Source organism: Lutjanus erythropterus, chromosome 4, assembly GCF_056507025.1.
Source record: "Lutjanus erythropterus isolate fLutEry1 chromosome 4, fLutEry1.hap2, whole genome shotgun sequence".
In the NCBI taxonomy this organism is placed as follows: Eukaryota; Metazoa; Chordata; class Actinopteri; order Lutjaniformes; family Lutjanidae; genus Lutjanus; species Lutjanus erythropterus.
The window spans coordinates 28,008,468-28,033,970 of record NC_139320.1 but is presented as its reverse complement, the minus strand read 5'-3'; the positions used below and the strand labels follow the sequence as shown (position 1 = coordinate 28,033,970).

The following is a 25,503-nucleotide window of genomic DNA, read 5'->3' as shown; positions in this document are numbered from 1 at the left end:
TTATGGGTGTGAGACAGGCTGTGAGTGAGGTAACTGAGGCAAAGTCTGGATTAACAGACAAATAGATTTGTGTATCATCAGCGTAGAAATGAAAAGAAATATTGTTGTGAGTAATCTGACCTGCTGGTAACATGTAGATACAGAACAGTAAAGGTCCAAGGATTGAGCCTTGAGAAACGCCACCGGTGATATTAGCCTGGCTAGAAGAGACATGACAGATTAACCTGACACGCCAGATGGTTTGTTACACAGAACCATCTTAGAAACTGTTTGGAAAAGGGCAGGCACTTTCAAAAAACGCTTGGCACGCTATTGCATGAACCATCTGTCTTAGCCAGGCTAATGTCAATCAAACTTGCAGAAGCCAGTCCCATCAAAAAAAGATTTATGGGCTGTTACCTGCTCTTCTTTCAACGAAGAAATACTCTCCAGTTCTGATAAATATGATGCTATTTCAGCGTCTACTCTAGTCTCTTCGGTAGCCGTCATTGTTTGTTCAAGACGAGCTGCTCCCATGGATGCTTCTCACTGTCGTCACACCTAAAACCACACCTGTAGCTGCCAGAAGTCCCTCCTAGGACGCTGATTGGCTGCACCACTTTTGGTGCGGACCCAAACAAATTATTTGAACCCTGGCAAGATGGGTCCTCGTGATCTCGCAAATCCAGCTGCCTCGCAAGGTAAATGACAAAGTGACAAAATGGTAAATTTAGACCAAAACCACATTAAAAGCACACTTATAAAATATGTTTTCAAAGTAAATTTAAAAGAGGATAAGGAGCTTAGCAGTCTAATCTCCTTCCAAAGAGAGGGGTGCTCTAACAGAAAAGGCCTGGTCACATCAGCTAACAGAGTCTTGACTGAGGACCTCAGGTTATGACTTGGGACATACGGTGTCAGAAGATCTGAGATGTCCAAAGCGGGCCTTAAAAGTTACCAGTAATATCTAAAAATCAATTCTAAGATTAACCGAGAGCCAATGAAAATGAGCTGAAGAGGAGTGATGTGTTTTGGGGGGGTTCTGAGTGAGGAATTTGGCTGCTACATTTTGGACAAGCTGTAATTTATGCAAACTCTGACTCAGATCAGTTCGGTTTCATCCAGCAGAAATCTAGAGACGGTCATACATGCCTTTATCTGCTCTTGTTCAGACTATTGTTACACAGTTTACAGATGTCTAAGAGTCTGCTGAGCTGCAACAAGATTGAAAAACCGTATTGACATGCTTGTTCAGGCTGAGGTTGTTGTTGAAGATCACACTGAGATTCTTGTAATTTTGGAACAGAGAAGCCCATAAGTTTTGAAAAGTGTGCATTGACTGTGTCAGGGCCAGTAATAACTACCTCAGTCTTGTCGATATTTAGCTGCAGGATGTTCTTCGCCATCCAGCATTTGTAATAGGAAAGTGCAGTGAAGAAATACCATAAGAAGAGCCCTCGGTTGGCTTATCAGTCACATTCATATGAGTCAATGAAGCTGTACTTGTAATGTGACACGTTCACACTCTCATACTTGTAATCATTCATGCTGTTCTGCTCTGCCTGCTTCACACTGCTGTTACTGGTTACGCTGATTTGCACCATCCCTGCCTCCTCCTGTTCTTACTGGTTATTATCATAATTGCCACAGCATCTCTTGCCTTGTGCATTATGTATACAGTATAGTCTCTATACCAGTTTGCTATGTATCTGCTGGTTTTTTTTTTTTTTTTTTTTTTTGCTCTGCAGACCCCTTGGGGGATTTTTAATACATTCCGCTCAGACTGTTCCACTTTTGCTCGTCTCATTTGGGGAACTTCTTCAAACACAGTGCTGTCTCTGCAACTCTCTGTCCTTTTGTTCCAAAACAAGTGGTCTCCAAATTAAATATATTTTTTAACACTCATATATTCCATCATCATGTTTGTTAACTTTAGAATTAAAGCTATAATTTATAACTTTTATGTATTAAAAACATAAGACATGTTATATATTTTCTTTTGAGTTGTGCATTTAGATTATCCCAAATTAATAAGCATAACTATATAATTTTACACAATATAATATGATTTGAAAGCATCATATGTACGCCTTTGGAGGCAGGAGGTTTACTCGTAAATTAAAATCATCATAACTGATATTTTGATTTAGTTTGCTTTGTTAGAAATGTCAGACGTATTTTATGATACCTGATACTTGGTTAAATTTTATTTTAACTTTTTATTTTATTTATTTTATTGATATCCTTAACCCCGAGAGACTATAAAATAAAATAACAGTCATTGTTAATCCACTAACAACCATGTTGGCTTCTCTTTTTGAGGGTTTAGTGCCAAATAGCCTAAAAAAGTGTCATCTGACCATTTTAGTGAATTTTCAGTAAAATGCTGTATTTATTATAGAATTACTAGTAATTAAAATGTCATTTCATGTGAGAAATTATTGATGAAAGGAAATAAGACAAGAAAATGAGGCGAGTAAAGAAAGGCTTTTCCTCTCCCACTCTTACTAAATTTAGAGCCTGAGCCTCACCCTGCCTCTTTCCTCTTCATTAGAGCTCTTTAAACAAAACGGTAAAAAAAAAAAAAAAAAAAAAAGTCAGGCCTCCTATCTGCAGCAGACACTCTGTGAATAGACCAGCTTGGTTGGTTGAACAGGAAGCGGCACGTGGTTTTCCTTTCAGCCTCATCGAACAAGATGTCAGCAGCTCCGCCGAGGCAGTTTGGTCTTTTACAGCAATGATGGAGGCCGAGTGGAGCGTGCGAAGCCCAGAATGCAGGCTGGGCTTCACAGGCAGGCATTTAAAGGTTTTATTTTTACAGATGGTGTGGTGTGCTTGCGTGTCTCTGTGCAGATGCAGAAAGGTCAGCTACCCGAGAGACCTCCCCCAGATCTCCCTCATCTTCATCTTCGTCAACGAGGCCCTGTCGGTGATCCTGCGCTCCGTCCACTCAGCTGTCAATCACACGCCAGCTCACTTGCTCAAAGAAATCATCCTGGTGGACGACAACAGCGATGACGGTCAGTAGAAATGAAAGATTCCTTTTCCCAGTATCCAGTGGAGGAAAATTGTTGCATCTTAAGTGAAATACAATCTATTGAGATTTCAGGATGTGTAAAGATTTTCATTATTTCTGCCGTGGAGATTGTTTTTGATCCTGTGTTTTAAATATATGAATTGAAAATTGCACAGTATGGGGGCATTTCAGGCAAAGATTTGTGGTGAATTTGTGATCAGTGGCCACAAAGTTGTTTCACCGAAAGACACACAGACGCCAAACAAAAACTTGAGCTGTCAGAATAACATGAGCGATACTACAGTTCATGGATCTTCAACAGGGCTCGGTGACCCCCAGTCAAGTCTAATTAATTATTTGTTTTTTAAATGTCAGGAAAAGGGATGTAAATCGAGACCACTCGTGAGTTTTTATTTACAGAGACAATGATGGTTGCTAAGCAACCAAGATGCATCCCCAACTATGCAAAAAGTAAGTAACACTATAACAGTGTCAATTTCTGTGTGGTCAGTATGACCATTTATGGCTTAAATAGGTAAAAATGATCATATTTGCTTTGCATTATCATTTAGAATGTTTTTCTTAATATAAATTACACAAAAGGCAGATGCTTATAGAAGAAGTCAGGTACCATCAGCTTTATATTTTTCAATTCAACAAAGTTATTGCAAATATAAATTTGAAAATAGTCAAAATGACTGCATTGGCTGTTCCAGTGTTCAGGTTTCTTCACAACTGACCCTTCGCTAAGCCCCGCTCTCCTTAGTTACTGTTGCTAAGCTTGCCAAATTTTCCATTCTTACACTGCATTTATGCATTTTATGGTAATAATACTGGCAGATTTAACATCGAAATTGGGAATAATTGTTGAAACATGAGGTCTGTGATTCCTTACAGAAGTAAACAAAAGCAGCTTCTGATTTCTAGCTGATAACGGTGGATTTTGTCGGCTAAAATGACTCACGAGTATATTTTATAAGTGTAGCTGGCTGATGTAAGCTCCTGCTAACTGCTTGAGTCGGCTGAGAAGTCTCCAGCTGTTTTAATGCTTCCATCTGTCATGTTTTAAAACAAGAACCCTGTGAAAGTGTAAATGTGAAGTTACCTGACAGCTGCGTGCATGATATAACGTTAATGCTAAAAGACTGAGGCTAAAGCTAGCTTACATTTTAGCAAACATGAAGACAGTCGGGTAAGAGCTGCAGAAAAGAGCTAAAAGAAAGAAAAAAAAGGACCAAATGACTGATTAACTTTTTGCCCATGGACATAAACTGTGGTTATCATCTGATCCGAACATTATCATCAGCGTAGGTACCATGACTCTGAATCAGCACTCTGTTCCATTTTAAAGAAATATTTGTATAATTTGCTGAATCATCTGTTACCTACAAAGAGTCAGAATAAAAACACATCACACATTTTAAACATGACTCATGACTCCACACTTGTTGCAGGTCTATTGCTCATGAACATGCTGAGATGTTGCTCTCCGAAGTGTTGTTAGGTGGGATAAAGGCATCAAACTTGTTCTCTGGCTTTTGTTGGCCCGACAAGGTGACAAGCGTCTCCTTGACAGAAGCCGTACTCATTGCTTTTGAGGAGCAGCATTTGCTGAGGTGACTGATGGTGTCGGATTTTTGCAGGGCAGACAGGCAGATAGAGGCGGAGCGCCACAATTGGATGTCACGGGAGAGATGTCCCCGTCTTATTTATTGGGCAGGGCTGCCAAGCTGGGCTTTGTGAGATGAAGGGACGGAGAGAGACGAGGGGAGGGGAAGGAGATGAGACCGCGCAGAGCGAAAAGGAGAGAGGAGGTACGGGAAGGATGAAGAGCAAAGAGAAATTTGGGAAGGAGGGATGAAACTGATAGAAAAGGTCGAAGAAGAGGGCTGAAGGGTTTGAAAATAAGCATAAGTGAAAAATAGGGAGAAGGAAGAGGGGAGAAACGGCGATAAAGAGGCATCAGAGAATGAAAAGGAGAGGCTGAAAGAGCAACGAGGCTATTAGAGAAAGTGGCAGAAAGAGAGACGGAGAGGATGAGAGACAGAGAGGCTCTAAGATAAATGAGGTCGGACACAGAGAGTGCAAGGCGATAGAAATCCGGAGCAATCACACAGAACGGAAAGCAAAGGCAAATAACAAGGAAACGGAAGAGAGATGAGATAGTCGAGGCTTTAAAGGAGAAGTTTGGTGTTGTTCTGCTTCTCTTATTTTCAATAAATCTCATGAAAAGATCAAAAACAACAACCCCCCTCAAGTCTGTCACTCAACGCGTCCTGACTTCCCCACCCAGTCTGTTTCACTCTGCCCCAAGCCCACCGCGTTCTACGGAAGACATAAATCTTCTAAGTGTCACAAATTTATCAGTCCCTCCAGGATTGCAATTTTGCAGTCTAAGATGCCTGATTTCACAGCAGCTTCTCTAAAAAATTGTGACGCATGTCATGATGTTTTAGGCCTTTTTTTTAGGATGAAATTGCGGAAGCGAGAGATAATTGCAACAAAATTGTAGGTTTTTTGTACAGGTCATTAAAATTCAAAGGCAACTTGTTCCAGGGAGAGTTAAAACACTGTTCGAAGCAACCTTCATCAACAAGGCTCAGAATTACAGAAACTCTAACAAAATATGGTTTCTATGGAAAGTGCACCTGGGGGGTATTCCACAAAGAAGCAAAAATATTAAAAAATATAGGAAGCAGGCTGCAGAAGTGCAAGACGAGCACATCATAAATTGACGATAACAAGCAAAGACAAGTCTTATAGAAGTTGATCAGCTGTTTGTAAGTGTCAGTTGTCTGTCAATGTAAAATTACGCTCATTATCCTGAAACCAAAGCCCTCTTCTCTGAAAATACACACTCTGGAGTTGGAGTTCAGTGACTGCCTGCCTTTTGCCTGCCAGACTCCATTAACATTTTGCTCAGTTTAACTATTATAAACATCTTCTCCTTCTAAAAGAATATTAATGATGTTCGGATGCAAATGTTCGGCAATAATTTTAATTCTAATAAACGTGAAACAGGTGAACGGTTATTGCGGCCTGGAATAGAAATGTCAAGAGGATGCCGAAGCTGTAGTCTTCTTGTCAGAGAAGCAAGTATTTCAACTTAGCATGTTTTCTTAATCTCTAATTTATTACAGAAAATATGTTCTCAATTTTTCTGGTGTCTTCACTCCTCTTTCACAGTAAACTGAATATCTTTGGGTTGTGAACAAAACAAGACATTTGACTAAGCGAGAGATCTTCAGTTTGATCTTTTCCTGAGATTTTTATAATAGAAGAATATAGAATATTACCAGTTTGATCCTTCAGAAAAGTGTTCAAGGAGTATGGAGGGAGAAAGAGGTGGAGAAAAGAGAAAGAGACAGTCAAACCTCGATACCACCCTTCGCTCCTCTTTTTCTTGAAACTGCTGGTTGGCTAAGAGCCAGATATCCATCACAGAGGGGGAAGAGACTGCAGCGGCGCAGAGGGCGAGGCATGCAAACAAATAACACTCACCACTCTCTCACTGCCTGCACGAGTCACCCGACTCCGTGGCCTCGCCGTGTACACACCCGAGTGTGTACAAGTGATGTGGTGTGGTGTGTGTGTGTGTGTGTGAGGAAGAAGACACAGCATGGGAAATGAGTTTGTGATCAAGAAAGTGTGAGAAACAAAAAGGGGCAGAGAGACAGGGATAGAAAACACAGAGAGCATGAGAAATGTGTTTTTGTTGAAGGGAATTTTTAAGTGTGCGAGGAAGACGCGTTGTGAGTGTTTGGGTCCAGGGGGGAAAAAAGCTGATGAGTTGATTGAGAGATCAAAGGTGGAGCGGTCGATGATACTCAGGAAGCTGCAGACTCTGTTTGGAGTTATGTGGAATCTGTTGGAGCTCAACAAAACACTGAGAGGGACTGAGAGAACAGATTTATGTCATCTGTCTGTTTCCCATAAAAACTGATCATTGTGTGCTTGTGGTGGAGATTTTCGTGTTTGTTTATGCCTGTGTCTCGCCTGGGCCACGTGGCAGTGTAACGTCACAGAGGTGAACTCTGTCAGTCCTGGACAAGAGATTATGTGATCATTATCCTGATAAATGGCATGATATGAAGGTGTTTAATATTTGTGACAGCCAGTCAGGTCTCAGCTGATGCAGCTGCAGTGTAGTAATGACAATTTGCATGCAAAAAAGTTTTTTTGAGAATTGGAGCTTAAAGATAGTCCTCTGGATTTTTTTGCTCAATGTCGCATATTTTGTTTGGAGTCAACTGCAATTAACCAATAAAAGTACTAAATGTGCCCCATTTCTGCGCTGATTAATCAGTTTATTAAATAATGCACTGGAAATCAAGCTGTGAAAGTGCCCTCCTGGATGCTCGTGAGGTAAATTAAACATAAGAGCCCTCTGGAATGGCCCAGCGTCCAAGCAAACATGATAAAGAGGCCTCTAGGAGACAGTTTCAATGTAGTAAGCATTTTGAAGTGCCCTCTGAGGGGCCCCTCAATGCAAAATCATGATGAAGTCCCCTCTGGGTTCTTCCAGTAGAGAGAACGTGATGCAGTGCCTTAAAGGTTGCCCTGCATGTCAGAAAATTAGTTGACCTCTACATGCTTCTCAATAGTTAAACACTTAATAGTTCCCTGTGTGTTTTTATTACAGAGACACACAGTTGTTGGTGCCCATGTTTTTTCGCCCCAGCCCCTCAGACAGCCTGAGTCCGCCACTGCACACGGATATAAAGTTTTTAAAAAGGAGAATAACTGACTGGAGTAGCATTTAAACTCTGAACTGGATGATATCAAATTAACTCACACACTCGTGCAAATCAGTTATGAGTGCCACATTGAGGTGGTTTGAGTTCATATCGGCGGAGGACCAGAAGGCAGATGTAATGGAGTTTTCTCTGATTTTGAAATGGTGACATTGTCATATTGTTGAAAAGGCAGACACATAATATGTGGTACTTTATTGAGAGCTGGAGAGAAATTATTTGCTCTTTTACATCCTTTATTTAAGAGCTCAAAGGTCGAGGTCAGCTACAGAACCGTACTGCAAAACTGAACTAGGAAGGCTTTAATATGTTATTCAAGGACACATCAGCAGGAAGGATGATGCCATGATCTCAGATTTAAGAACAGCATATATATAGCTGAAAAATGTATCACGATTAAATGTTTCATTTTAGTTGATATTAATTATTGATCATTTGTAATGACCTATTTTTAATAAAGAACAGGATATAAAAGATTGAATTTAACCACTTTATTTTGAATTAAACCTCCTCGTTTTTAATTTAACCACTTTATTTATCAAGGCACACAGTTACTAGACTTTTCTTTAATTAACTGTCCTCACCATCTGCACTCATTTTCTGACTGCTTCTGTTTTATTGACGGTGAACAACTTAACTGTTAAATGATCGGCTCTTTGCATGTCACTCGCAGCATTATCAAGGGATATGATAGGCTGTTTATGAGCCAGGGCAGTTTGCATTTAATGCATTCTTATTGCTATTGATCAAATGTCTATTTCATTACGTGTCACTGTTGTTTTATTGCCCAGGCCTCAGCTTGTCTAACCAGTATCTATTGTTTTGCTCCGTGTCTAATCTTCGTCTTACGGACTGCAGAGCAGCTGAAAGGACCGCTGGAGGAGTACGTGAACAAGCGTTACCCCGGCCTGGTGAAGATCGTGAGGAACCAGAAGAGAGAGGGACTGATCCGTGCCAGAATTGAGGGCTGGAAGGTGGCCACCGCCGAGGTGACAGGAATATTTGACGCCCACGTGGAGTTCACACCGTCCTGGTGAGTAAGTCTGGCATGTGGATGGATTAACTGTTGGCGCCCACTCTTTCAAATGAAGCAGGTGTCAGTGATGACTGGACAGAAAACAGATTGTTCTCTAGCAAGTAAAAGGTTCTGAGATTTTTTTCAAAATTCACAAAAGCCACTTTCTTGTACAACCACTTATGAAAGGTATAATCTGCAACAGTTTCCTATAAAAAAAATACCCACTAGAAGTGTGTGGTGGTGGCTGTATCTGCAGAGAGCCCGCTCTCTGCCTGTATTTTCTTATTTATTTTTGTATTCTTTATTTTTTCTCATTGTTTTCCTGTGCTTGGGATATTTCATCAAAAGGAGGAGGTCTGACAAATCTTACTGACTCTACCTTTAAAATTATGTGAAGTGTTTTTTTGTTTTTGTAATGCATTTTTTTTTACTTTATTTAGAAAGTAAAAAGGTTCTATTTGCAAAATCAAACTCTAACATTGTTCTGTAAGGTTCGATCTGTGTGAGCCAATTAGCACTTAGAAGGCAAGCAAGAGAACCAATCAGGTTCTGCTTCTTTGTCATGTTGCTACACCGTGATGTTTATAAGGACTTTTTTGAAGGTCTCATGAAGGACAGAAGTCCAAATGACAGAAAAGTTTATTTTTATAGTTAGCTAGTAACTACATTAGCCAGCTAGCGCTAGTGGCCAATAAATACGGCGCCTGCAGATGGAGAGCATTAGCACTTTGTATTTGTGTGTGTTTATGTGGGAGTGTGTGCGATGTATGCCAGGTCTGTGTCAGTTTGGTAGGATTTAGGGAAAAATAAATTATTTCATTTAAAAAATGGATGTGTATTTATAGATATTATAATGTAATTTGCATGCAAAATAGGTTTATCCAACCAGCAGGCAAAAAAATCATCCTGTGGCAACAGGTCAAAAGTAGCCCCATAACGCAGACCTGGCAACCCTGCTCAGCACTCCAAACCAAACAGCATGAGACCCACTGAATAACAAATCATAACAGCAATAACAACGATAGACTTTATGTATCACTTTTAAAAGAAAGTTACAAAGTGCTTTACAGAATTATTAAAGCAGAGGACAAAGGACAGCAGAGGCAGCATAAAACAGACACACAAAAAGCAATTTCACACCTGAGAAGTTTTAAGATAAGGAGAGAAGGAGGAGGGTTGAGCCTGTAGAATCAGGATTAAAAGATACCGCAGGACATATAGCTCGTCAAATAACGATCAAAACATAAAGCTGGCTATAAACAGGACACTGCCCAGACGCCTGTTCAGGAAAGCACATTTCAAAGAATCATTTAACAGATGAGACTTACTTGGCCGAGGTGTAAACACTCGACTGCTCACAACATTTCTGCCACCTCCCACTGACACCTTTTTGTAGGTCTCCTATTCGTTTTCCAGCTCCGTGTGTACTTTAGAGTATGTACACAACCCAGTTCACTCAGCATAAATACACACATGCCCTGCAGAGCTGCACTGAGCTGAATCAAATAGAATCTGTAATAAAGTTGGTACAACTTGAGGGACTTTATAACTGACTGAAGTGCGTGCGAGAGCAGAGATCTTAAGAGAAGCTCTGTGCCGACTGTCCTCTAGTGCCTGTCTGTAAAGTGTGTGTGTGTGTGTGTGTGTGTGTGTGTGTGTGTGTGTGTGTGTGTGTGTGTGTGTGTGTGTTCAGGGCCGAGCCGGTTCTGGCCAGAATAAAAGAGGACCACAAGAGGATTATTCTGCCCTCCATCGACAACATCAAGCACGAGACGTTCGAGGCAGAGCGCTACGAGAACTCGGCCCACGGCTACAACTGGGAGCTGTGGTGCATGTACATCAACCCGCCCAAACAGTGGTGGGACGACGGGGACACGTCGGCTCCCATCAGGCAAGACAACTACACCTACAAACACACACTTACTGTATCCAGAGTTCACTGTTTGTGTTTTTTTTGTTTGTTTTTTTACATGTTAGGCAATTTGTTACTTGCTCCTGTGCAAACTGGTTTATTTATTACCAGTTATCATGTTGTCAAATGTTATCTAGGGCTGGAATGTTTATAAAATGTCAGAAAATAGTGAAACTTAAATAGTGACATTTAAAGACATTTCTTTGGATTTTATCAGTTCATAATCAAATACACTCTTTTTAATATGATGAGACTGAAAACAACATTTTTTGTAATTTTTGAATGAGAAGTTACTTAAAACAATTGATCAATAATCAAAATGGTTATTGTTTACCAGTTGCCTAGTCAGGCAAGTGAGTTGCTAGATTTCCTAGCCCAGTGGGCTATGAAGACCAGGAAATGCTTTACTTGCCCCAGGGAAGTGTGTAATCCTATTTGTTGGCTAAAAAGGTCAAACAACAACCTCACATGTTCAAAGGATTCAGATTTATGTCTGCATTTGCACATACAAACTCACTGGCTTATTTTCATCATGTGTTTATGATTTTCATCATAATACCAGTAATTTTTGGAAGAAGCAGTTTGTGTTTTGTTGCAACATGAAAAGTACTGAGATCCTCTGTGGATGAGAGAGGGAGAAATGAGAGGAAAACAACAAATAAGCAGGTGATTGAGTACCAGACTCCCTCATAGTAATTAAAAGGAAAAAAAAAAACAGTCTCAGTACAGAGTGTTTGTGCTGCAAATGGGATTTTTATTATCTCATTTTCACCCCATTAGTGTGAAATCTGATTTTCATCCATTTTTTTGAATAAACACTGATAAATTACCTTTTTTTAAGAATAGAAAATTAAAATACATCACATTTAAAGGCACAGTTTGGATTATTTAATGTGGTGTTGTTTGAGGTACTTATCAATAGTCAGTGTGTTACCTACAATAGCAGTAGGTAGCAGTTTGGAGAAGCAGAGAGAAGCACCAGCATGGAAGCTTTGCAATGTTCTGCTGTGGACAGGGTCAGCAGCAAAACCTATTTTAGCCACCTAAAACAAGGCCCATCTAAAAAAAAAAATAAAATAAAAAAATAAATCAGTTTAAGTGTACACTATATTTAGAATATTTTCACTGCTAAGCCAAATATTGCTCTCTCCAAACCAACAAAACTTCATAGGTGAAAGCTGTAATTTTATCTCACGGAACATTTAAGTTGCTGATCTACTGCTGCCTCGATCTGTTAGTTTGTGTTGATGTGTGACTTTGGTGAATATGAACTAACCTTTTAAAACACCGAAGTCACACAATAACACAAATAAACTCAGATCAAGGTAGCAGTAGATCAGAAACTCCTGTGATCTACAAGATAAAACTGCTGATTTCATGCATGAAAGTTTGGTTGGTAGCCTTTTCACCATTACATAAGCTAAGTGGCTAAATTATGTTTTGCTGCTGACTGTCCACAGCAGTACATTGCTTAGCTTCCACTCTGCTAACACGCTCTGCCTCTCCAAACTGGGGGCATGTCGACCACCAACTACTGTAGGTAATACACTGATTATAAATAATTACCTTAAAAAACCCCATATTAAATAATCCAGACTATCCCTTTTAACATGCACAAAAATGTGCAGATTCACATGTTGAACATCTGCATGCATACTGCACTCACACAGCGAAATGCACACACCACATGTGCAGGTGCTGTGTCACTTGTTTTCATACTGTTGTGTTTTCTTCCTCGTAGGACCCCCGCCATGATCGGCTGCTCCTTCGTGGCCAACCGCGAGTACTTTGGTCAACTCGGCCTGCTCGACTCTGGCATGGACGTCTATGGAGGGGAGAACATTGAACTGGGCATCAGGGTTTGTGTGTCACCCAGTTTCCTCTTGTTCCTGCTCCCTCTTTACCCCTGTAGGTTTAAGTGGAGCAGTGGCCACCACAGCGTGGCACCGCTGATAAATGAGGCCCCATTATGAGTCCTGGAGGACCAGTCCTGTGTGTGCAGCGCACAGCAGGGCAATGGAGATAAATAGGTCACATAGAGCAGGAAGGTTGGGGAGTTTGTAGCTGTATATCTTGAGAGATCGAATGGTCAGTTGTTGTTGTTGTGAGGGGTTATTGTGTTTGGGGTTTTTTTGCGGAGAGGCAAGTGAAAGAATCAACTAAATCTCCCTGAGTCCATATATGATAACTAAGATATAAGTCCTTTAAATAGAGGTGGCAAAAGTACACACTTTCCTCAAGCAGAAGTACAGATGCCTGTGAAAAAAAAAAGATTCCGGTAAAAGTAGAATTACTGATTCAACTTGTTTGACAGTACAAACAGTAAGTAGTCACCCTCTGAAGGACATTTCTGATCAGTTCTGTGCAAAGCGAACTGAACCTCACCTTTTTCTGCAGTCGAGTCTCCCTCTCTATCTGTGTCATCTTGATGTGTCTTTTACCTTGTTTTGTAGTTTTTGTGCTTGTAGTCTTGCTACGTCCTTTATGTTTTCGTCTTGTTACATCTTTCACATTGTTTTCGCCTCACTGCGTTGTTTTCTTGTTAGGTAGTTTTGGTCCTTTTGTCTCGCTACGTTTCTTACGACATTTTCGTCTTGTTTTGTTACATTTTTTACAATGTTTTTGTCTTCTTATGTCTTTTGTGCTGTGTTCATCTTGTTACATTTGTTGTGCATGATATGATGGATACACCAAGGCATTATCTGTTATGTGTTACTGTTCCCTCCATTTAGGTTGAAATCAGTCTTGATGTTGGGGAGGCACCGCCTAATGATGCAAAATAAAATTAATCAAGAATTCCCCTCAAATGCATGCAAACTAAAGTAACAAGCCTGATTTGAAAATATAAGGAATAAACGTAAAACGTCAGAAAAAAAAATAATCGAGTAAAATGCAGATACCTGAAAACACTACGTAGTTACTTCCCACCTCAGCTTTTCAATAATTTTTCTACTGTTCAATTAAGATTTTTAACCTGAATTATTTGATATTAACATTGAATCAAATTAATCTATAATGTAAAAGGGGTAACTTGTAGTGTGGTTAGCAGAAAATATCACAGCTAGCCTTAAGTTCATTTTCCTCTCCTCTCTTTAAACATGTTCTACCTGCAGGTGTGGCTGTGTGGAGGCAGTATGGAGGTGCTGCCTTGTTCCAGGGTGGCTCACATCGCACGGACGAAGAAACCCTACCACAGTAACATAGCTTTTCACACACGGCGTAACGCTCTGCGTGTGGCTGAGGTCTGGATGGATGAGTACAAGTCCAACGTCTACCAGGCCTGGAACATCCCCATGGAGGTGGGAGAGGGTTCCTACAGGGAGGATGATGCTAGTCCTGTTTTATGTAGAAAACTTTACCAAAGTGGCTGCTCGTGTGTAATATACCCAACTAAAGCAAAGACTTCCTTCTTGGTGCTCTTGCAGAACCACGGTATTGATTACGGAGACATCTCTCAGAGGGTCACGCTGAGGAAGAGTCTGCAGTGTAAAAACTTTGAGTGGTACCTCGACAACGTCTACCCCGAGATGAGGAGGTACAACAATACGCTGTTCTACGGCGAGGTGAGTCAGCAGTCACACTGACATTAATAAGGACAAAGAGAGCGCAAAGACAAGCTCGTACATCTGAGGTCTGGTGTGTTCTCAGATTGAAGAAACCAGTGAAAACGGCCGCTTCCCTCAGGCTGTGAACTTAATTCATCCTCAGCACTCCACCTTATTAGTTTCTTCTATATTTTTATGTATCTCTACAATCAATTCCAATCAAAGAGGGAAGTAAAACAAAATCTCATTTTATAACCTTGCTGTAAATGATAAATAAATCACCTCGTATCCTCTTAAAACAGATGAGTCCAAGAAATAAATCCTGAGGGTTAATGCCTGCATACTATTATAGAATAATACGACTTGTGCCAGTGTAATTTTGTTTTATTTTCAGCTTCGTAACTCTAAGGTGAACCACCTGTGTATGGATCAGGGTATGAAGGAGAACCACACGGCCACCCTGCACCCCTGCCATGGATGGGGTCCTCAGGTACAACACGGACACGAGTCACACCGCAGCTCTCACCCACTATCTTTGCTTCTCTCTTGAAACCACACACACACACACACACACACACACACACACACACACTCACACTCATTAGTGTCTTTCACCAGTGACACCAGTGATTTACAGCTGTGTTTCTCACATAGCCTCAGCTGAAATCCTCTTAGGAGAGAGTTCTGCTGTCAGGGTAAAAATGTTTCTGTGTTGCACTTTTTGTGCTGAAGTCCTGAGTCAGCCAGTGTCAGAGCCTCAGCCCTTCAGCCCGCGGGGCATCTCTTTTTAGCTCGCAGTGGTAAACAGGTGCTTGAGGGAGCACAGGTCTTGGTTCCAGTTGGGGATGTACAGATACCACTTGTTCAGTTTTCATGGTCTTATAATTACTTTTAAAAACATGTTTTATTTTCATCAGATGTTCCTCAGTTTCTAAAAGTAAGAAATCGTTAGCAAACTCCTTGAACTCATCCTACGTTGTGTTGTTCTTTGTTTTATATAACTGACCCTCCGCTAAGTCTGCTTAACTTTCCATTCTTGCACTACATTTATGCAGTTTACAGTGATAACGGTGGCAGATATAACATATAACAAGCAGATTCATATTTCTAGCTGACGACGTTGAATTTTATCGGCTAAAATAATGACTCACAAGCAGAAGTTCTAAGTGTAGCAGGCTGATGTAAGCTCCTGCTAACTCCTTGACTCGGGCGAAAAGTCAGTTTTATTGTTAACGTCTGACATGTTTTAAAACAAGAACCCTGTGAAAGTGTAAATGTAAAGTTACCTAACAGTTGTGTGCGTGATATAATGTTAATGCTAAAAGACTGAGGCTAAAGCTAGCTTACATCTCAGCAAACACTGGTCGGATGGTGAAATACAGCAGGTATATCTACATTATGACCAAAAAATACTCTCATTAACATGGGAAAAGGAGGTGCACGGACTGGATTAGTGCAGCAGACCTTGAGACGGGTCACTCAGCCAGACTGTGATTGCAGAAGATAGCTAGGACAGGAGCTAAGCTAACTGGGCTTGGACCTGAGACAGTAAGCCAGAGTGAGATGCATCGTTGTCAACCCACTTTGATTCTGCATCAGCCCACATCCTCTTCCTCAAACCCCCACAGAACAAACAGAGTTTAATCCATTCACCACACGTGTGCTCTTCTGTTTCATGTTTTTGAGAGACTACAGAAAAGACATCACCATCCAGACTCATGAAACTCTTATCGCTCTGTTCAGAGCCTCCTGCACACCTTCAACATGGAGAGAAGTGGAAAGTGTGTCAGCTGTAGTAACAATTGCTAAACTATGATTGGACAGTTGCTATTGGAGGTGGGGCTTAGGGAAGGGTCAGTTGCTTGAGTTGAAGGAGATTTTTTGTAAAGTGTTATTAGATCTGGTGGTATTAATGTAGTTTTGAGCACAGCATTGGACAGATACCAAATACTAGTATCTGTGCATTTCTAGTTCCAGTAGTAAAGTGCTAAAAGCTAGCAGAGCTAAAATATAATTTAAATTCTGGTACTGACTGTAGCACAACATTAATGAAAATATGGAAAAAAGGTTAGCACAGTGTAGTTCCCTCAAGTGCAATTTATTGGCACATCCACAAGTGACGTTTCGAGCAACTCTTCATCAGACTTGACTTCAGTTTGAAGAGGAGCAGGCGCTTGAAACGTCACATGTGGATGTCGCAAAAAAATTGCGTTTAAGGGAGTTACAGTGTACAGACCTTTACAGTGTACAGACCTTTTCCCACATGAAATCTGTTATATATTTACGTCAATAAATCATAACATGACTATGATATGTCATCAGAAATTAAGGAAACATGTTAATTTGAAATACGCGCTTCTGACAACAAGGTACAGCTGCAGTGTTCCCCCTTTGAACTCGTTTCAACCATAGATCGTACATTAAATTAGTTGAAGTCCTTTTTAATACTGTCCGGCTTCAACTCACAGTTTGAACTGCTGGACTCATTTTTTGTGCGTGGAATTGCTACATATTGCTCCTTTAAGATGATAAAATTAATGTTTTTGTAAATGGAGTCTGGCGAGTTTTGCAAAGGCAACTCTGTTTAAACAAATCATATCTTACTCTCCAAAAAAGGGTCTCTCTCTATTAGCAACCCTTTGGGTTGTCAGACAGTTAGAATAACAATCTGAGCATGTCAGTGGCAAAAAAGAAGCACATTTAGTGGATGGCATTTGAATGCGTGGGACCAATATGCATTTGTTTGCAGCACAATGTCACCCTGTTTTCAAAAGAAGCACTTATCCACCTTGCAAAACAATTATGCTTCAGTTTTTATCAGAGCAGCAGTGTCTCACTCACACATTATGCAGGTAACTGTGGCCCAAAGTGGTTTAAGAAGCAGCAGTGACCTCTAGGGTCTGCAGGTAGGATTTTTAAACTCAAAATATACCTACTGTACAATACCTGGCTTACACACTGCAACACAAGACACAGTTTTAAGTACTCTGCACTTGCTTTAACATTTCTGCAGCAGCATAATACCTGAGCCCTCACAGGGAACAATGCAGGGAGAGACTCAAACTGGACTGCATTGACATTTGAAGACTGACTCGAAGCACAACTCGAAGCTGATAGCAACAGCAAGATGAAGTTACCTTTTTACTTTCAAGCCCTGCACTATGACGTAACAAAATGCAGCTCGCACTTATCAACACTTATCTGATCAGTGCTTGCTCTTGGCACACTCTCAAAACCTCGTTAGAGTTGTAGAGCTGTTGATTGCGAACAAATTAACTGTTTTATCTTTGTTGAAATTAGCGAGGTGATATCCAGTACAGAAGTAGATACTTGTGTATCTTAAATATGTACAGAAAACTTTTGTAACATGTTTTGCAAAAAAGTTTTGTTGAGAAAAAAAAAAGTTAAAGCAGCTAGTGGAGAAGATCAGCTGTAATGTGACTCTGTATTTAGAAGCAAGGAAGTTTCAAACTAGTCTGCACACCAGACAACACAACACTCTATTGACTAGGGTCTCTGTGGGTTTGGACATTGTTTAAGCTAAACAGTGACTTAGACTGATAAGACAGGTGTGGTTTTAAAGGGAAATCTCTGCTACAGTATGGGGCTGCCCCCTGAAGGTAAAAGATTCCAAACATCAGTTGGAGACCCCCTCAGTCGACTGAGATTCTTCCAGTCAAGCAGCCATTTTTTTACCCTGTCAGTCAGTGTGCATTACATGAACAGGATAACACAGATAAACACACAGGGATAACATTTCACTGAGGCAGACACAGGCAATCACAAATATATGGTTATATTAGCTGGCTCGCTTATTAACAATAATCCTTGTGACAACATACTGGGGGCAAACTGATGAGAGAGGGTGAAACAAGTGGGTGATACACAAGTTTCAGCTCTTGTTTTTAGCTGTGTCATTGTACACAGAACAATACAACAATGACAGGCTGTAAACTTGACAAACTGAGTCTCTAAATCATCACAAACAAAACTCACTTATGAAAGCAAGGAAGAGAGATGGAAACAGTGCAGCTGATGCACTGTCAGCCACTTCACCCCAACAAAGTGCAGAGCAGGTGACACTTGTTTGCTCGTGCTTGTTTTTGCCTCTGACGGGCTCAGATTGTTGTGCTAAGTATCTGACAACATTATGGAAGGATTGCTACAGCAAGTTTTTTTTTTTTTTTTTTTTTTTAAAGAGCAAGGTTTGTTTTATCACTCTTTGCCAAACTCACCAGACTCACTTTGCAAAACTCATTTTTAACATCGTTGTCAGCTCCATTAAAAAAAACAAAACAAAACAAAAAACCTAATACTCACCAAAAACATCTTGGTTCGTCTTTTCACTGTTCCAACGATCACCAGCTCTTGTTTGGTCAAAGTTAACCCTTTATTCAGCAGGTGATCAGGTGATGAGCTGCAGTGGATGACAGTGCTGCAGCCGTCCAGCCTGAGAGATGAGAGATACTCAGAACATTTGTATTGAACAGCCAGGGGACAACCCTAATACAGAGCAGTATAGCACTTGGTGTAGTACAACTTGCACATTGTCTCATCAAAAATTTTACTGAATTTACATATATTTCATGGTATATTTAATACGGCGGGCATTTCTGAAAATTTGTTTTTGTTTTTAAAATACAAATTACTGCAGTCAATAAATACTGTTCGTTGCTTTTGAAAAATATGGCACATTTCAATAGTTTGTTTTTCCACAATCAGGAATGTTACTATTATTTCACCTTGTGGTCAGCAAAAACATCTTGGTTAATATAATCTCAAGTGGTCAGTATAACACGTAGATTTGATACATAGATTTAGTGAAAATCAATTAAAAAGACAATTATTAGCAAGTGCTCACTTGTTTATAAGTATCAAAGTGATTATAATGAGCAGGTTGCATATATAAAAAGACAAAAATCCATTCTAAATTTCTCTTAAGATGACATGTCAATTCATTTATTTAACAGTGTAGTCACCATTGTGGTAAGAATGCAGATTGCATCATAAAATTCAATAGAAAAATGATCGAAAGATTCAGAGATTGTATTAAATATGATACAACAGGCATATACTGAAGTAAGAATATAACTGTTCTTACATAACTTTTTCTCTGTTGAAAATGTGCAAGTTACTAAGTGAAGGCAGCCATGTTGGATACTTCACTCACAGGCTGGCTGCTGCTACAGATTTTTCAGCAAAGTATTGATCATACTGATGTAGAGGTCTCAGAAACACATGTATCAAATATAATGTAAATAGCGTTTAAGGGGTTAAGTTTGTTGTTATTACAAAGCTCAGGCACTTAACAAATCCCACAACAGTCTGACAAAGATTTGGCTACCTGGTTGGAATCGTAACAGTAGACACAATGCAGCATGTTTGTGCTCACCTTCAGACTGTTCCAAGTGTGCCGTCTCTCTGTTTTCTTTCAGATAGGACGTTACACCAAAGAGGGTCAACTGTTCCTGGGTCCTCTGGGCAGCACCGGGGAGGACACTCGCTGCGTGGTGGACGATCAGATCAGTCACCTGCCTCAGCTCCTCAACTGTGACAAGGTGACCAATGTGAAGCAGAAGACATGGAATTTCTCTCAGGTGAGACATACAAAGAAAACTGTTTTTTCTGTGTTTTGTTCATAAGAAAAGCTGAATTTCATTGCTTTGCAAATGTTAAATAATAAGCATTAGTTAATAGGTAATAAGTCCCTTATATAATCTTAATAACACATTAATGTTAATACCATTGTATGTGTCGATAATATATAATAAACATGTTTGTTGTTAGATTATAAGACATTTTTAGCACATAAGATACATGTTAACTAACTTACCTATTATACTAAGCTTTTGTTGTTGCTTTATTAAGATTTATACCTACTTAATTATGCTTTTATTGGCAGTTAACTATGCATTTTAGGAGTGCCTGATCTAAATGTGAACAGTGCTTACTGAAGTTCACTAATCCTTAACAGTTGACCATGATTTTTTTCCCCACCATTTTTTGACCATTAAGTGCATAATAAAGGATTAACTTCAAAAGGCATAGTTTACAGTTAATAAGTGCATAGTTAACTGCTAATAAATACAAAAAAGTATACATTACAGTAGAAATCTTAAAAAGCAACAAAAAATAAATAAGTGCTTGTAATGCCATTTTAAGAAACTCATAAGGCTTTTAACATTCTGAAGCAGTCTAAACTGTTAAGAGCTCATAAATGTCTTGTAATTTATAAATAAATATGCTATTATTAACACTTAGAGTCTGTATTAGTATTACCACATATTTCGGCCACACATATTACTAATAAGCATCTTAAGGGCTATCACTCATTAACGCTTATTACAGGCACCTTAACGTAAACTGTTAGCAAAATAGGATTGAACCATTAAAACAAGTAAAATTAGAAAAGTTCCAACAAAATATATTTGTGCATAAAAGGTAACTAACCCTTTTCTCTTTTTTTGTGTCTAAGCAATTGATGAGGACACCAATTTTTTAAATTGGTTCAGTATTGAAGAAGACTGCTGCAGCTGGCTGAAGCTAAACTGAGCTGCAACATAATACTCTCTGTCCAATAAAAGGGCCTGTTTCGCCACTGACAGGCTCAGATTGTTAGTTTAAGTTTCTGACAACATTATGGTTAGGATCGTCGTTAGGGAGGAGGGTCAGAAGGAGAGGCTTACTGTTGTAATGGGCACTGGGTCAGAATGCATCAGCCATGAAACTCTACTTTTCAACACAAAGGTTTATTTTACTACAATCGCTGACTGGACAGACCTTTTTAAAGAGGAGGATGCGGTTTCTTTAACCAGAAACAGCTGTTTTATTCCTCTCTCCGAACTGACCAGACTCCTTTTACAGAAACTGTAATTTTATCATATTAAAACAAAATAAGACTTGCGAAAAACTTGGCTCGTTTTTCCGCTGCTCTGGAATCACCAGCTCTGGTTGTCTGGTCTAAAGAAACCCTTAATTTACCGTGTTAGATGTGAAAATATTCTGGCTACTTCTCTGATGTCTGACCTGCCCCCCTACTCTTCTCCTGATATTCTGACTACTACACGGTAAATAAAGGGTTTATTTTGACCAGACCAGAGCTTGTGATTGTTGGAGCAGTGGGAAGATGAGCCAAGATGCTTTTGGTGAGTTTGGTTTCTGCCAAGTTTGAATGAAGATGACAATGACAAAGACAAAACTACGGTTTCTCTAAATGGAGTCTGATGAACGCGATAAAACAGCTGTTTTTCATTAAACAAAAAAGGTTTATCTCTATATGGATCCATTCCATAATGTTGTAAGACAATAACAATCTACACAAGCACTTTAAGGGGACTGACTTCCATAGTGTGCCATTACCCATAAAGATTACATACCTGCTTTGCCAGCTGCAGTGGTTTCGCTCACCACTGGACCAATTTAAAAAAAATGTTGTCCCCATTAGTCACATAGGTAAGTTTCAAGCTGGACTCCCATGTTTGTGTCTAAGTTACCCTTTAAAGATCCTTCAGTATCTGGCACTTTCATACACAAATTTTCAACCTAATTTGTCATGTGTTTACGGTGTAATTACTCTAAACTAACGGGCCCATTTTGCAGGAGTCAGGCTGCCACTCTCACCTTGTCTGGCAGTTTATTTTCAATTTTTCCTTTACTGAAGACAAAAAAAACCCCTCAAGTCGTTTTTCCATCAGTCTTTCAGTTCCACCTGAGAAATTCTAAAAGCTACAGAGTCCAATCTTTCAAGGTGTACAGCAGCAGACCTTCTGCCACATCGATCCTGTGTCACACAGCATGAAAAGCAGTGAAGAGTCCAGCAGAAGCAGGTCATTGTCTCCTGCTGTTGTCTTGTCTATGGCAACAGTACAGAAGCCCTGAGAGGCAAGTTAGAAAATAAATAATGGTGAACAATTTTCTAAGTCTAATCTTTTTTTTTCTCCTTGGTTTTTGACTTAAAACTACCACAGAGTTTTAATACTATTACTGATGTCTCCGACCAATATAACAAGACACTGCAATTGTCTTACATTGAATTACATTAAAATGCTATTAGTTTAAGTATTGGATGTTGCCTGGCTTTTTGTAGTGCTGTGCTGACAGGTTTTTGCATTCATTTTTCACAATTAAAACACTATAATACCTCAGCAGATTAAATGACAAACATCTGTCCACATCAGGCCTGTCACAGTCACGCGTGGTTCACAGACCATCTGTTAAACCTGATAAACCAGAATGCCGTCTCTCCTCCCGCCCTGCAGAATGCATCGATCATAAACCGAGCCACGGGACGCTGTCTGGAGGTGGAGCAAGCTAACGTTTATTTTGGCCACCTGCTGGTGCTGCAGCCCTGCTCCGGGCAGAGATGGACCATCAAGAACACCGTGAAGCAGTAGTCGACGGGCCAATTTCACTGGGACCAATGACACCGGAGGCCATTTTCAAGAGCTATCTCACCTGACCTCAGCTTGGCCAAGGAGCAACTGATGAGGCCGAGGTTCCTCGTCTTAAGAAAACACTGAGATGGTTTAAAAGGGATCTGAGATGCAAACTTCTCAGTGATTTTAAAAGTTTTGTGAAAAATGGCTGTTTTTTTTTTTTTTTTTTGGCTTGTTTGTTTTTTACAAACTGGACATTCAAAATGATGCAAGTTTAGCATGAGGACTGTTTCTTTCTTTCAGATTTGACAAACTTTCGATGTGACGTTGCCATAAATACTGTACGTGCCATTTCTCTACAGTGTGTTTTAGGTTTAAGGATAAAGATTTGATCAGCCAAAACTGTGTTCTGTCTTATGTGGGGAAAAAAATAAGGTTTCTAGCTTCATCCTCAAAATGTTTCTGCATTATTTCATTCTGTATCATGCAAGGTCTTTTAAGATGACTGAAGAATAACATACATGTACTGTAAAAAAGAACATTGCAAAGCAACTGTCCTCACTAAATTGTCGAGTTATGAATCAAACTCTCGAGTTTAAGTATTCCAAACTATCTTTTGTTGAAATTATTTAATTTTTTTCTTTGAAAATGTTCTCCTTGAAATCCGGAGATATTATTTAGATCATTTTATTTTTGACATTAAATTGTGTGATTATTATGGTGGAAATACTACCGCTTTCGTCCACAGGGGTCTCCATAATAAACAAAATATGAAAGTTTCTTGCTGTAGCTTTAAAATGGAAGTGAATGATTTAATATTTTCAATTGCAACCATTAAATTTCAAATTTTCAAGTCCCCAAATAATGAAATCAACAGTTTTAGAAAACCAAAAATTTTGGATTCCAAAAATTGTTCAAAGGTTCAAGTTCATCTGGAGAAGAAAGGTTAATTATCACAAAGATTATAGGTCAGCAAAACCTGTTTTAGTTTATTCCAAAACAAGAGTTTGACTTGAAACTCAAACATTTAGTGAAGCCAGTTGCCTTGAAATTAAGTTTTCTCAACTTTTTTTTTTCAGTGTGGAATTCAATTTTCAGCAATATGCACATCATAACACATCATAATACATTAGTAGTTTGTAATAGGCCTCATCAGTGGTTCAACAGTTAAGTTTAAGATACCTGAAAATGAAGCTGTGCCAATTTACTTAATATTAATCCCAAAAATTTATTTCCTTCTCACAGAAGCCAAGACCCTGTATATATTGATTATTTGAAGAAAAAGGCATTAATAAACATCCCTTGGTGTATTTGCACCTTTTTTTTTTCGCAGTTATTGTAAATCATCTCAAAAATTACAATGTCGAGGGCTACTGGGCTAAATCATGGTTTTATATGTTGTGGACCCATTTGTCTTTTTTTATTATTTTTACTACTCAAAGAAGCATTCGGTAGCGCCAAATGCAGTACATCTTGTAGCATGATTGTAAGTACTGTATGCACACAAAAGAGGGACAAAAAGAGATAGAGCTGAGCCAATTTATTCTGTTACCTGCTGAGTGCCATCACTACCGCAGACAGCCAAAACTGACAGGCTGCAGCCTGAAGCACTTTTCTGGATACAGAGATGGGACTGCAGACTCTGAGAGGAAGATTGAATCAGTCATGGGAAAAATGCACAAGTGCATCATTGTGGAAATGCTGGAGGCCTTCGGGGCTGGTATTGTTAATGTACTGAGATGTATATGATGTCATATATTCAATTAATTCAATGTTATCAGTTGGGGTTTTGCTCCCAAGATTGTCTTCCAATAAACAACTGGTTTCCTGTTTTGTGCATGGTTACTGTTTCAGAGGATAGGATTGCAGTTTCTGAAATGTTTGACTGTGTACCGTATTGATTTTGTTTGGTTTAGACTTTAGTTGATTAATCAATTGAAAAAATATTAGCTGCCAACATTTTAATAATTGATTAATCATTTCAGTTATTTTTTGAGGAAAAATGTCAAACCTTTGCCAATTTCAGCTTCTTAAATGTCAGGATTGGCTGCTTTTCTTTGTCATTTATAATAGTAAATAAAGAGTCTTTGGGTGGACAAAAGAAGCTATTTTAAGACGTCACTTTGGGCTCTGGGAAACTGATGAGCATTTTTCACTTTTTATAAACTAAGTGATTAATCATGAAAGTGAACGGCAGATTAATTGATAATGAAAATAATTTTCCAGCACAGCCCTAGTTTGGCCAAACTTGGCTTTTTTTTTTAGTTTTATGAGATTTAACTTTTAGTTGCACTTAATCAGTAAATCAAATTGTCCTTCTTGTGCTCAACTGTTACTGTTATTGGACTGGGCAATATGACTCTGATATCTTGATATTTTTAGGCTATGCCACAATATACAATATATATCTACGCACATTTTCTCTAACATAACATTGCCTGAGGGGAAGAAAGACGGTTTTGTTGAGTTTTAATGATGCGCATTCTCCAAGGAGTTAATGTCCTCATTAAGCTCATCTTAGTTTGGTAAAAGAGAGAAACTTGAATTCAGAAGGTGAACAGTTGTATTTCTCTGTTTAAAAGGGACTCGGTAGGACAGGAGGAGGTGGAAGGGAGGGACGAAGATATTGCCAATTGACGATTGTTGGACTGACGATGGTCATTTGGAAAAATTTAACATATCGCACAACCCTAAGATATAACATCAACAATTTACCAAGCCCTATACTGTTGTTTTTATAGATACTAACACATTAATATGCGATTTATCTTCCTACGCCAACATTCAAATTTTCGGTGGATAAATTCACAAATGTGACAGTATTTCATATCTGATTTTCTGGACTGCACACAAAGAGTCACCACGCTGGGTCACTCCCTCTTTAACTGCTCCATCCATTTTCAT

At 39.4% G+C, this 25,503-nt stretch overlaps 1 protein-coding gene across 2 annotated transcripts in view; it reads left to right on the top strand.

The window, feature by feature from the left end:
• galnt17 (polypeptide N-acetylgalactosaminyltransferase 17) overlaps positions 1-24,429 on the top strand; it is a 49,912-nt gene extending 25,483 nt beyond the window's left edge. For both annotated transcript variants that reach the window (XM_084717507.1, XM_084717508.1), the window contains 9 exons: positions 2,833-2,999; positions 8,608-8,782; positions 10,461-10,658; positions 12,421-12,538; positions 13,793-13,978; positions 14,105-14,242; positions 14,619-14,714; positions 19,660-19,821; positions 22,483-24,429. In XM_084717507.1, coding sequence (XP_084573633.1) covers positions 2,833-2,999; positions 8,608-8,782; positions 10,461-10,658; positions 12,421-12,538; positions 13,793-13,978; positions 14,105-14,242; positions 14,619-14,714; positions 19,660-19,821; positions 22,483-22,617 — 1,375 coding nt within the window. In that variant the 3' untranslated portion in view covers positions 22,618-24,429. The remainder of the gene's footprint in view (positions 1-2,832; positions 3,000-8,607; positions 8,783-10,460; positions 10,659-12,420; positions 12,539-13,792; positions 13,979-14,104; positions 14,243-14,618; positions 14,715-19,659; positions 19,822-22,482) is intronic.
• The last annotated feature ends 1,074 nt before the right edge of the window (positions 24,430-25,503 follow it).